The sequence below is a fragment of the Amborella trichopoda genome, chromosome 13 (assembly GCF_054954075.1).
Source record: "Amborella trichopoda isolate Santa Cruz 75 chromosome 13, AtrichopodaSantaCruz75HAP2 v2.0, whole genome shotgun sequence".
Taxonomy (NCBI): Eukaryota; Viridiplantae; Streptophyta; class Magnoliopsida; order Amborellales; family Amborellaceae; genus Amborella; species Amborella trichopoda.
In genome coordinates, this window is record NC_142348.1 from 50,157,773 (window position 1) to 50,169,276 (window position 11,504).

The window sequence follows — 11,504 nt, forward strand, 5'->3', positions numbered from 1 at the left end:
GAAATCCATTTTTTTCTCATGTCCATACATCTTGATGTCGAGATGATCAATTTTATGGTATTTGGACATCAAAACAACCTCTTCTAGTGAAAGTTTTGATATAGGCTCTAATTTGATTATTTAGAGTCTAGGCTCTATATAAAATTTTCCCTTCTTTATATGGTTTTCATATTTTAATAGTTTTTTTTTATCTTCTTAATTTTTTCAATTTTTGACTTCGCAGGACATGCACAATTGGAACCGTTGAATCGACCGGTTTACCGGTTAAACCACTTCCAAGCCCATATTCCATTAACCGTTCCGATTCAATTTTGTGAAACACTGAATGGAATGCATAACGTGACTTCTGGATTGATGAGATTCACGGGATGGGCTGCGCCTTTGATTATGTACCTCCGCTGCAAGGCGTAGAACGTTGGATGGAATAAATAACGGGACTTCCAGTGGATGTAATTCCCATTTGAGAATCTTAATTTTAAACCACTGCCTTACCGTCTAGTGATTTAAAAATCGTTGTATCCATAGATTGGGAGTCGATTGTGATTGAATAAGCTTTCTAGAAGGTATCCGTACCGACTAGTCATCTTAAAATTTGACTGATATGTTTTTGAAGCTTTTTTAATGCTTTTAGAGATAGTTTTAGTAGATCATCATCATTATCAAAGTTTTTTTCCAACTAATTGAAATCGGCTACAACAATCTTGATTGACTATTTTGTTTTACTAAAGGCTATACTCTCAAATTAGGGCTGATAATGGACCCAAACCAGACCTAAACCCAACGGGTATACTCGACAAGAGTCCGGGTATGGGTCCAAGTTTTGAATCCTTGGGTACGGTCCAGGTTCAATAAATGATACTCGAACAGTCCCGGGTTTGGGTACGGTTATAGCGATACCCAATCTATGGGGACCCGGACCGTAGTTATTATATATAAATTGGTTTTTGCTTTATTATTTTATATGATTTAATTTTTAGGAAAAATAGCCTCTAATTATGTGTTTCTTTGTTCATATTAGCCCTTTGGATTAACCAAAATCCCTTGCACCCCCTCAAGTTTAAAACTTTGAAATCATTAGCCCCCTCTAATTATGTTTCTATTTGTTCTTTTCACAAATTTGATTTCTTTCTTTTACAAAATGCCAAACCTATACATTAGTCATCTATATTTTTTTTTTGCTACTAGATTTACAAATTTTATTGATGATAATAATAATAGTTATTATAATTAATTAATAATTATAATAATAACAATACTAATAAAAATAATATATTAATTATTAAATATTTCATCTCTTATAGGTATTTTGATATTTTTTTTAATAAATAAATAAATAATAATAATTCATTAACGATGGTAACAAATATCTTGATTAATCATGTTTCAAGTTCAAAAGATATTGATGTAATCGTAAAATAGGTCATAATATTAAAAAAAAATTCAGTTTCCTTTCATGCCTAAATTTATAGAGTGGGATCCAAGGAGGTAAGATTAGTTTTAGGCAATGGAAGAGAAAGTGAAGGGAGAATTTTGTAAAATAAAAAGATTAAATTAGTAAAAAAACAAAAAAAAACACAATTAGATGACTAATGGATCCAAAAAATTAAATTTGTGGAGGTACAAGGGATTTTAGTAAACCCGTTGCCACCCCTACTCTCAATGAGATCATAGATCCTCTATCTTTTCTATCGCACCAACAAGCTCATTTTTGTTCTAGCAAAAAGGCATTTGTAGTAAATACACAACCTAGGGTGCGTTTGACACGGAGTGAAAGGGACTCTCCCATAAATTATAAAAGACTACAAAATTTGTGAGGGGGGTGAATAATATGTACCGTCCAATTTGAACGTTGCAAATATTGCGACATGGGGCCTTGACAAAAAATACTTTTCTATAAATTAAAACAATTGTTTTTAAAAAGTGAACACCAATAATAATTTATCTTCAGTATATAAAATATGAGCAGGTTCGTGACTAGGTGGCAATCAAAAAATTCATCTTACGTTTAGAGTTTGGTTCGGATGAAAAATAAAGAGAACTAAGTTAAGTTGGGATGGAAAGAATTAGCATGACACCATTTGCGTGATTCAAATTCATGGTATACACATTGCATATAATGTAGTGAGCGAACTAATGATAACAACATAGCATAGAAGCTAACCAAGGGTATATGATCTCTCATCACAAACTTTTATCAAGAACTCAAATTTTAATTTTTTTTTTTTTAAAATATAATTTTAAAGGTAGATCCCCATATTTAGTATATATAAAATACTGTTAATAAATTTTTTTCTTCACGAATCAAGTATATATGGTTGCACTTTTGACAGTATATATTCATATCTTCCATCTTCCACGTGTTTGGGGGAGTGGTATACAACAATAAATGAACTATAAAAATTAATTTTCATTATTCCAAAGTAACTATTATTATTTTGAGAATATTGTAAAAGACAATATTCTCCTTATCTTTAATAATATACAAGTATATACTATTTGATTTCGCATTCTATTGTTATTATCATATTGATTCATTATTAATTTTGTATAATAATTAAAATCGAGAATATAAAATGTAATTACAAATTTTATGCAATTAAATTAAGAAAGGTGTTAAATATATTATACTTTTGAAATTCAAATTTTTATTTAAAAGCCAAAATAAACTAAAATTTATAATTTGGTATTAAAAATTATAGTCTCATTTTGATAGAATATTTCACAAATTTTAAATGAAACAATATAATGATCCTATGAGACCCTCCCTCACCCATGTGTGTAGGACTCCAAAGGATCACTATTAAATTTGGCACAAATCTCCAAAAAAGTCAAGTTTCACACCTATGTAATAACTTTTCTAGAGCTATGTGCCAAATTTAATGGTGATCCTTTGGGGTCCTACACACATGGGTGTGGAGGGTTTCATAGGATCGTTACTCTTAAAAAAATTATGCATGTTATAAATTTTTCATTCATGTTACTTATCACTGTATCATTTGAAAGCTATAAATTTTATATAAACAGTTTATATTTATTCATTTTTATGTTATTTTTAGGGAAACTTTTGTATATAATCCTAATTTCTCGTATTATTTCATGGTAGATCATTTTTCTATTTTTCTTTCAAGCGACTTTTGATCATAAAAATTAGCTCCAACAAATCTTTTTATACCATTTCAACCTAAAAACTTTTTTTTTATGGGTAGAAGGGAAAAAGATGGCTAAAAAAGTTTTTGAGATGAAATGGTATAAAATGATTTGTTGGGACTAATTTTTATGGTAAAAAAGTCAATAAAAGTGGGTGATAAGAGATGAGGGGTAGAGTGAATCCTTAGGGATTCCTTATGCAGCTTGAAAGAAAAACAGAAAGATGGTCTGGCATAAAACAATATGAGAAATTAGGGTTTTATATGAAATTTTTCCTTATTTTTAACCTTTATAATTTGAAGGTTGTGAATTGTATATATGGTCAAAATGTGTCTCCCAAATAATGAATCTAGACCGTTCATTTGATAAATTCAAGATCTTGGCATTTATAAATTCAAATTCAAAATTTTCTTTTTCACCGTTATTAATCTAATGATAATAAAACTATCTAAAAATTTTGATAAGAAAAAAGATTATTCTAAAGCCTAGATCTACACATCACCAAAATAGACGGCCTATGTTAATTGGGCTAAAAAAACACTTTTTAGGTTGTGTTTTCATTTTTTTTTTTTTTTTTGTGATTGTTCATTAGAATGAAGAGAGTATATATTTGAACATTTGGATCAAACAAATGTTCAAACAAATAGTCCTAATGAATTTGTCTAGAGTTAACAGCCCTCAAAAATACAAATGTTAATGTTTATTTGGGTCATTGATCTCCTTCAACATGGCCTTTGAGAATGGGGTTGAGGTGGTAATACTAATACCACATGTGCCTCTACTAAGGTATAGGCTTCTCACCTGATGCATTAAAAAAACCGCTAATGATTTGAAAAAGGGGTAAAAACTCATCATCCCCACTAAATTGCCAAAAAAAAAAAAATCATCCACCATATCCACCGTCTATTTAGGGAAATGGACTATCAACATTTGGAGTGGCAATTCCAGGTCAGACCCGATCAAACTAGGTCTAACATAGACCAGGCAGGTCCAAGTCATGTGGACCTAGACCCGACTTGTCGGGTCAAGTTGGATGTAGTTATATATTTTATAATATATATTTCATATTTAACATATTTTAGACACCTAGTTGGGCTGGGTTGGTTTGACCCCAACACAAACCCAAACCCAACCCAACAGGGTCCATGCTGCACCCAAACCCAGACCCAAGCCTGATTTGCCAAGTCCAACACTTGGAACAAGACCAAACCCAGTTTGGGTCGACTAACCTGATTGCTAATTCATATCACCATGATGAACGCCCACAACCACCATTAATGATCAGTGAATGCCCATACCACGTACCACGCACCACATACCATTTGTGTATCATATACTCCCCTCGATGTTATTTAACAAGCTTCTAAAGAAAAGAAAGGGATTGTATACTATAAGACATTTTGTTTTGAAGAGGTCACAATTGTTAAGAGCCATCAACTTGGATAGCTTTTAATGTATCACAAAGTTTAATATTTTTTTGAAACTTTAAGTCTAGTCAATAACACACTCGCTTCCCCAGATTTGAAATCTAAAGAACAAGGGTCATTGTGAACACTTTGGATTAAAAGTTAACGGTCTCTCTGTACTTTTCCCTAGAAAAATACCAAGTAATAATATGAGAAGCACCCTAAACTTCAGCATTGAGTTTAAAAGGCGAGAAAATCCAAAGAGTGAAGATCATTTGTTCAGTAATGTAAAGCATATGATTTCCACGAGTCGATAAAAATTAGCTTACAAGGATCAAGGCATCTATTCACCAAAAAGTACAAGGATCGTGACATCTCGATCCTTTATTTTAAGGCTGATCTGTGAATGAGTTGTTCAGATACCAAAATCCAGCCGTCCATGGAAATATTACAAAAATGAAGACTATTCATCACTTGTTTTCATCAAAATTGGTTCGAAATATATAATCCTCACCCTCTAGTTCCTCCTGTAATAAACAAATTGAAGGTGCAACGATCTTGATCCCATTGCTCTTTGATGTTCTCTTCCCCTGAAGCACACCTCAAAAACCAAAAACAGTTTAATTTACTTGAAGAACATTTGAAACCAAAAAACAAAATCCGTGTATGGTAATGATGGTGATGACGACGACAACTAGATGATGGTGATGATGATGATCCATGGTAAACATAAGGCATACTTTGCGTTTAAGATAAAATGGTGTAAACGTTGTTCAATTAGAGAGTACACCCAACATTCTAAAAGGTCATACATGTTACTAAACCTATCAATTGCTATAGTTGGCATTGCAGCTCGTATACCCTAGTTACTAAGCCAAGACGGCAAACACTGTAGGGGCAATTAAATTGAAAGATTATACATACCAACCTTTTTCAACACATAAAAAAAATAATGAAATCCGTCACCGAATGTTTTCCAATCAAGGGACCAAAGGAACTCTTCTGCTTCAAAGAACGGCCGCCTGAAGTGTGGCTGTTATTGATTCATTAAAAATGATAAATTCATAGTTACAAAAAATAGTTGAAGCAAATAAACAGCAATAAAAATCCCTAGATGCATACTCATGTACACTCTACACTGCCTCTCACTACATTGCCCACGTCATTAAGTAAATCTCTCTCTCTCTCTCTCTCTATAAATTCTATGGTAACCAATTTACGTAGGGAGGGAGAAGGGTAGGAAGCATACCTGTCCAAAAGATATAGAAACAAATATTCCATCTGTTTTCAGAACTCTGTGAACACCTCTAAGCGTGGCCATCACTTTGCTTACAGTTGCAGGGTGTGGATCCCATGGATCACCACTGTCCACGAATAGTAAATCCTTCATATATAAAATAATTTACATGCTTAACTCAAGAAAGGTAATGCATTAAGACAAGCTATAAGTATCTATAATAAAGAGTAACATCATGGCACAGAAAATAAGCAAAGGTCAGCAACTACAATATCGTATAACACACCATGGTTCCCTTCTCGATGACGAAATCATAACATCCATCTCCAAATGGAAGGTCTAGCATGTCAGCTTCAACCACTTTGATACCTGCACCAATGAAGCACTTGCCTTAACAAAGAATGGAAAGAAACTAGCAACAGCTACAAAAATCACAAAACTCCTCTCACATACTTTTTATATAGAATTTACCTGTTATACTTTAACATATCAAAAATCCCACCCTCAGTTCACGATCAGAAACAAATAAAGAGACTGGCAATAACCACAATATTACACATTTTTATGGAGAATTACAAGTTTACTTTTACATCAGAGACCCAAATATCTCAACCCCCTAATTCAAGATTCCAACCCACCAAAAGATGTCCTCAACATTAAGAAAAACTCTAAATATTTTTGTTGGTCTCAACCTTTCAAAGATATTGACATTTACCTTTTAGTAAAGGAAAGTAAAAGATAAAGACATTTAATAAACATTGGCATAGGCCCCATATTTCACATGACAAGAGGAGCAACCTGATTCTCTGAGACCTCCCATTCACATTCTCAGGTGATACAAGAATGCAGATCTTTCAAGCAAATGTACCAATTTATCAAGGATAACAAGCTTTATATTGGATGCTGGATTTATTTCCTGCATTAGAGAAACTAAGCAATGTTCAAATATTTCTGAAATATCCTACTCAGGTTTACCAACCAATACACCAAATATGTCCAACTTCAGTTCATAAGCACGTGCTTTTGAAATTCATTAAGCTCATTTCCATGCTTCATTACTGACAGCCCCATGACTTCCAAAACATCTGTCCTATCCACCCAAGAACTCCACTCTATAAGCCCATATACTCCTACAATTTTTTTTTTTTCAAAGCTGTTAACTGTGCTATATCAAAGAAGAGGAGAATACAATGAAAAAGAGGGGGGGGAAGACCACCCACTAGATGGGGGTTCTAGCCCAAAAAATAGGCAATCCACAAAGTGGTGGTTCTATACAAAAAAATGGGGAAAACCCAGTACATATGCACATGTAAAAACAAAAATACAATGGTCCCCTAGAGGTAACATAAGGGTTCCCAAAAATCAGATCATGCTTGAGAGAGCTCCATTTTTAGGTAGTGCGTCCGCTTGGGCATTGGATTCCTGCTAGCCTCCAATAGACAACCGTATTGGATTCATTCTCTCTTTCTCTCTCTCTCTCTCTCTCTCTCTCTCCTTTTTGTTTACTGAGTTGTATACCTCTTAGAATAGTTCCTAGTTCATACTCACTTTGTTAGTATTTTCAGAACCCAACCTTTCTTATAAGCATGACCCGGAAAAATTATCTTAGTTTCCTACTTTATCCCATGATGCATTTCCACTTCTCCCAAGGGGAAATCCTTACATTGATGCTTGTTTTCAGTAGATCTCAGATGGAATAACAATCACGCAAGTGTTTTGCATACAAGGCATAGGGAGGAGAAGCCAATTAAGGCAAATACAATGTAACAAGAAGAATATGGTTTCAGGGTTTTTCTACAGGAGGATCAAAGACGCTGAACTTGGGGTTTTAAGTTCATCTTTTGCAGATACAATCCATTTTTATCTTTTGATGGGTGGTGTGATTTCATTCATTTGAATAAAAGAACATAGCAATTTTAAATACATTACAATACGAAAAAAGGTAGAAAATCGTATATAACAATAACTAACTTAATAAGAAGATGTTGAAGAAGAAACTAGCTCATGAAAGAGGAGATAATCACCTTGAGGACAGCAAACTCCCCAAAACACTTTTCCAGACAAGCCCAGAAAATGTTAGAGTCCCTAACTTAGTAATTGAGGGTGAAGATAATAAGCAACCAGCCACCAACTAATGAGGATCCTGTCGTTGGCGACAGAAACATATCTAAATAATAAGTTTCTAGAGAATGCATCCTTCCTCTAAGGGGCGATAGCATTGAGGGGTCTGCAGTGGATGTTTTGAGAGCATGCATCCTCTAGTGGGTAAAGCATTAAGGACACTATGTAATTTTGAAAGAATGGGGGACCATAGCAGTCAGGTAAACAATGCCATGAGAGGACACAAAGTTCCCCACTGAAAGTTTTTGGCTTTGAATGGGGCATTCGCATGGTTTAGCGGGGTATTCTTTTCTATTATTTGAAAAGTTTCACTTCACATAAATTGAAGCCCCAATTTACCTATTTATTCAGCAAGAAAAGTTATTTCTCCAAAACCCCACACACTTGAAACACTCAACAAGAATGCTCATTTTCTAAAGCAGATTATCCTAACCATACAGAAGCACATAAATACAGGAAAATGATAGAGGTGATAAAATCGAATACGCATGCTCAAAGACATGCAATTTATCTACACATTTTCCTCTAGCTTTTACAAATATTAATATAGCTAAAAGCCTACAACAGCATAATAAAACTGTCTTATAGGAATATGTCATTTCAAAAATAACTAATCATTTGCTACGGATGACTACATGACTGAGCGTGTAACACATACCATGATATCCCATGGATTCCACCCATTTCTGCAGCTTTTCCACAGCAACCTTTGAAAGATCCGTGCATGTTATGTCAGTGATCCCATCTCTGTACAAGCCTTCACACAAGTGGGAGCTACCACAACCAATCTCCAGTACCTGCATTTTTTCCATAGTTATCACAGGGTGTGCACTCATAAATGGCTGATAGAATACATACAAGGGAACAGAACAGAGAACTCAATACTTAGTAATCCACCCAATTTGTATTGAGATCAAGAAATCATTAAGTTCTGGAAAACATGGAATATGAGTAATAGACAATCTACGAAAAACAGAAAGTTAGGGATTTGAATAGATGCTAAGAAGCACCAAATAAAAATAATGATTAATGGACAAACCCAATTAAAAAGATATTAACAAATCACAGAATCAAAAATATTGGCAGCGGACAAAGATAGCCATAAAGGATTAATTTTGTACAAAAAGAAAAAAATGATTAATTTCCGCTGCAAACATTCATTTATCATAAAGTTGAGTAAAATTGTAAAAATAAAAATTTTCATCTCCAACCACTCTGTACCTGAAATAGAATAAATGAACAGGAAAGAACAAGAGAAATAAATAAATTTTGGAGAGAACTTACAGAGTGAGTAGCTTTTACATGTTCTCGAAGCAGATGCTCGAAATGGGAGTAGTCCTTTAACCATTCATAGTTATCCTCTGATGAAAACCGCTGATCCCTAATTAGAAAATTTAAAAAAAAAAAATCGAAGCAAATAGCATGAGCAAAAAATAAAAAATAACTAAATGGAGGGAAAATCTCCATAGAACTTCCAGTCACGAATGAAAATCAAACCAGTAGTTAGGTTGGAGGTAATCTAGAACGGCAGATGGAATAGAAGAAGGGTCCTGCTTATCACTCTTCGTCTGTGGAGCTGAATCTGAACTATTTCCCTCCATTGATTGTGAAGCCTGAAACCCTATTTTTTTGAAGTCTGAATGTTGTGGTGGGATTTTCGGGGCATGTTTTTTTGTAACATAAGATGATCCACATGGCTTGAATAATAGTATGGTCACAAGAAGTAATCACCGTCACATCTAACATGTTGTGGACTACAGTTTATGCCTTTATGGACTAATATAACATCTCTGCCGTTGAGTTACTGGTAGGCGGTGATGATCCTATGATAAGATGATGGTTTGTGTGCATTTTTCTTTGCTGGCGATGACACCACAACAGCACAACATTAATAAGGGGAAATTTATCAAAATGCAATTAATTTATAACTATTTAATATTTTATTCTTTTTCAAGTATTCCAACTTAATTATGTGTAGTTTAATGGGAAGTTTGAAATTAATTAAAAAAATATGTAAATTGATCAATTGGTCTAAAAAAAGGTGATGACCTCAAACTTTCTCTTAACCCGTCCTTGGGTACGGAGCCAACCTAAAACTTTGCCAAAATTTCTATGAATCTACGGACGGATCATGATCCGTGTAGCCAACCCCAAATTATTGAGAAAAGTCTGATGATGATGATGACGAGGTAAATTGATCAATAATTCATCTCAGGAGTGCATTTTGTTAAATTTCCTTAACAAGACACTTCTAATGCCCTTGAGCTTCACATTTTTTTTCTTTTCTTCTTCTCAACTTGTTTTTTCTTTCATATTGAGTTTTGATCACATATTTTAAAACCCATAATGAGGTTTTGGGTTGGCCCTCTTTTCTTTTTCTCAACTTGTTTTTTCTTTCATTTTGAGTTTTGATCACATATTTTAAAACCCAGAATGAGGTTTTGGGTTGGCCCTCCAGTGTACCGATCTGAATTGGCCAAGACCCAATATCTGCGCACTGTAGTTTTCATGTTTCCTATCTTTTGGACTAGTCTCCCCTAGCCACTATGCCCCAAACCCATTCCCGAAAAATAAAGAAACAAATTTACATGGAGAAATGGAGATGATAACTAGATATCATCTAGCAAGATGCTAGAACCAAGAGATTCTCTCAACACCCACCATCATTGGCCACACCATCAGTCTGCATGAGGAAATAGGCTTTGTTAGTTCCCTTTTTGTTTCCAGGCTTGCTATTTACTACAAAGCAGACTTTAAAAAGATTTAGGTCTGACTGGGGATTCAACACAAGTTGGAGTGAATTTGGTACCTGGTGTTTTTGGAATGAAAAGAACCCTAAACCAGGAGTCTCCCGTTTTCATAATTTTTCACTATAAATGTTTCTCAGTCCTACTTAGGCTTTTTGAGAAGGAAACAAGGGGACTCAGCCTCGGGGCACTGGCAAGTGTTAGTGTCCGAATTTTTGAACATTGCCACAGTAGTAAAAATGATTTGATCTTCAGTGTTACTAAAACTAAACTTGTACTAGATTAGCTAGGGCAACAATTTTACTGTTTTAGTTGAACAGTCATACCAATTTTGGTTATCATCACCTTAGAAATAAGATTTTATTTGGACACAGTAGATGTAAATGCATATAATGTGTCCATAAACACAAACCCGGAAACCTTTATATTAAAAAGACATGGACATTTGTGTCAGCATCTAACATGAGTGTCAAATATGTCAACCTATAAGTAGCTTTTCAGAAACTACATCTCAATACATAATTTAACATCTCAATACATAATTTAATGAACGGAGAGGTGGGTTTTAGGTAGCATCCAAGGACCTTTATATTGAGATGTTAATTGAAAAATTTAACATGAAGTATCCACGTTTCATATGGTTGGACCTGGCTGTATCCTTTGTGTGTCAACGTATGCCAAAAACTGTAGGACACATGCCCACGGTATACAGTATTTTGCAGGCAAAGGATGATTCTGTCATTGAAATGAGAAGCAACATGAGCTGATTTCTAAGATGTTTTGACTTTGTCACATTTTCTAAATTCAGAGCTTCTAGATGTAGAATTTCCATTGAAAACAGTCTGC

General features: G+C 34.2%; 1 protein-coding gene across 5 annotated transcripts; it reads right to left on the reverse strand.

Annotated features, from left to right (window-relative positions):
- Positions 1–4,827: 4,827 nt before the first annotated feature.
- Positions 4,828–9,771, reverse strand: LOC18445958 (S-adenosyl-L-methionine-dependent methyltransferases superfamily protein). 5 transcript variants are annotated; one of them, XR_016048419.1, is made up of 7 exons: positions 9,409–9,771; positions 9,196–9,292; positions 8,570–8,708; positions 6,077–6,159; positions 5,803–5,917; positions 5,482–5,586; positions 4,828–5,143 (listed from the first exon to the last, which is right to left on the reverse strand). XR_016048419.1 is itself a non-coding variant. In XM_088856832.1 (7 exons), exons 3-7 carry the CDS (start codon positions 8,580–8,582, stop codon positions 5,071–5,073), a joined length of 420 nt encoding a protein of 139 aa, XP_088712958.1. In that variant the 5' UTR covers positions 8,583–8,708; positions 9,196–9,272; positions 9,409–9,771; the 3' UTR covers positions 4,828–5,070. The 5 variants fall into 5 exon arrangements, 3 of the variants coding, with proteins under 3 accessions (XP_088712958.1, XP_011627720.1, XP_020530303.1); XR_016048420.1 differs by having other exon boundaries at positions 4,828–5,154; XM_088856832.1 differs by having other exon boundaries at positions 4,828–5,154; positions 5,803–5,937; positions 9,196–9,272.
- Positions 9,772–11,504: the final 1,733 nt, after the last annotated feature.

Bases quoted from the DNA above. Each gene is read 5' to 3' on its own strand.
- LOC18445958 (XM_011629418.3), bottom strand. From the start codon at position 9,512: ATGGAGGGAAATAGTTCAGATTCAGCTCCACAGACGAAGAGTGATAAG. The intron at 8,709-9,195 runs GTAAGTTCTCTC...GAAAAAATGCAG, and splicing joins ATGTAAAAGCTACTCACTCT to GTACTGGAGATTGGTTGTGG. The intron at 6,160-8,569 runs GTATGTGTTACA...TCATTGGTGCAG, and splicing joins GGAATCCATGGGATATCATG to GTATCAAAGTGGTTGAAGCT.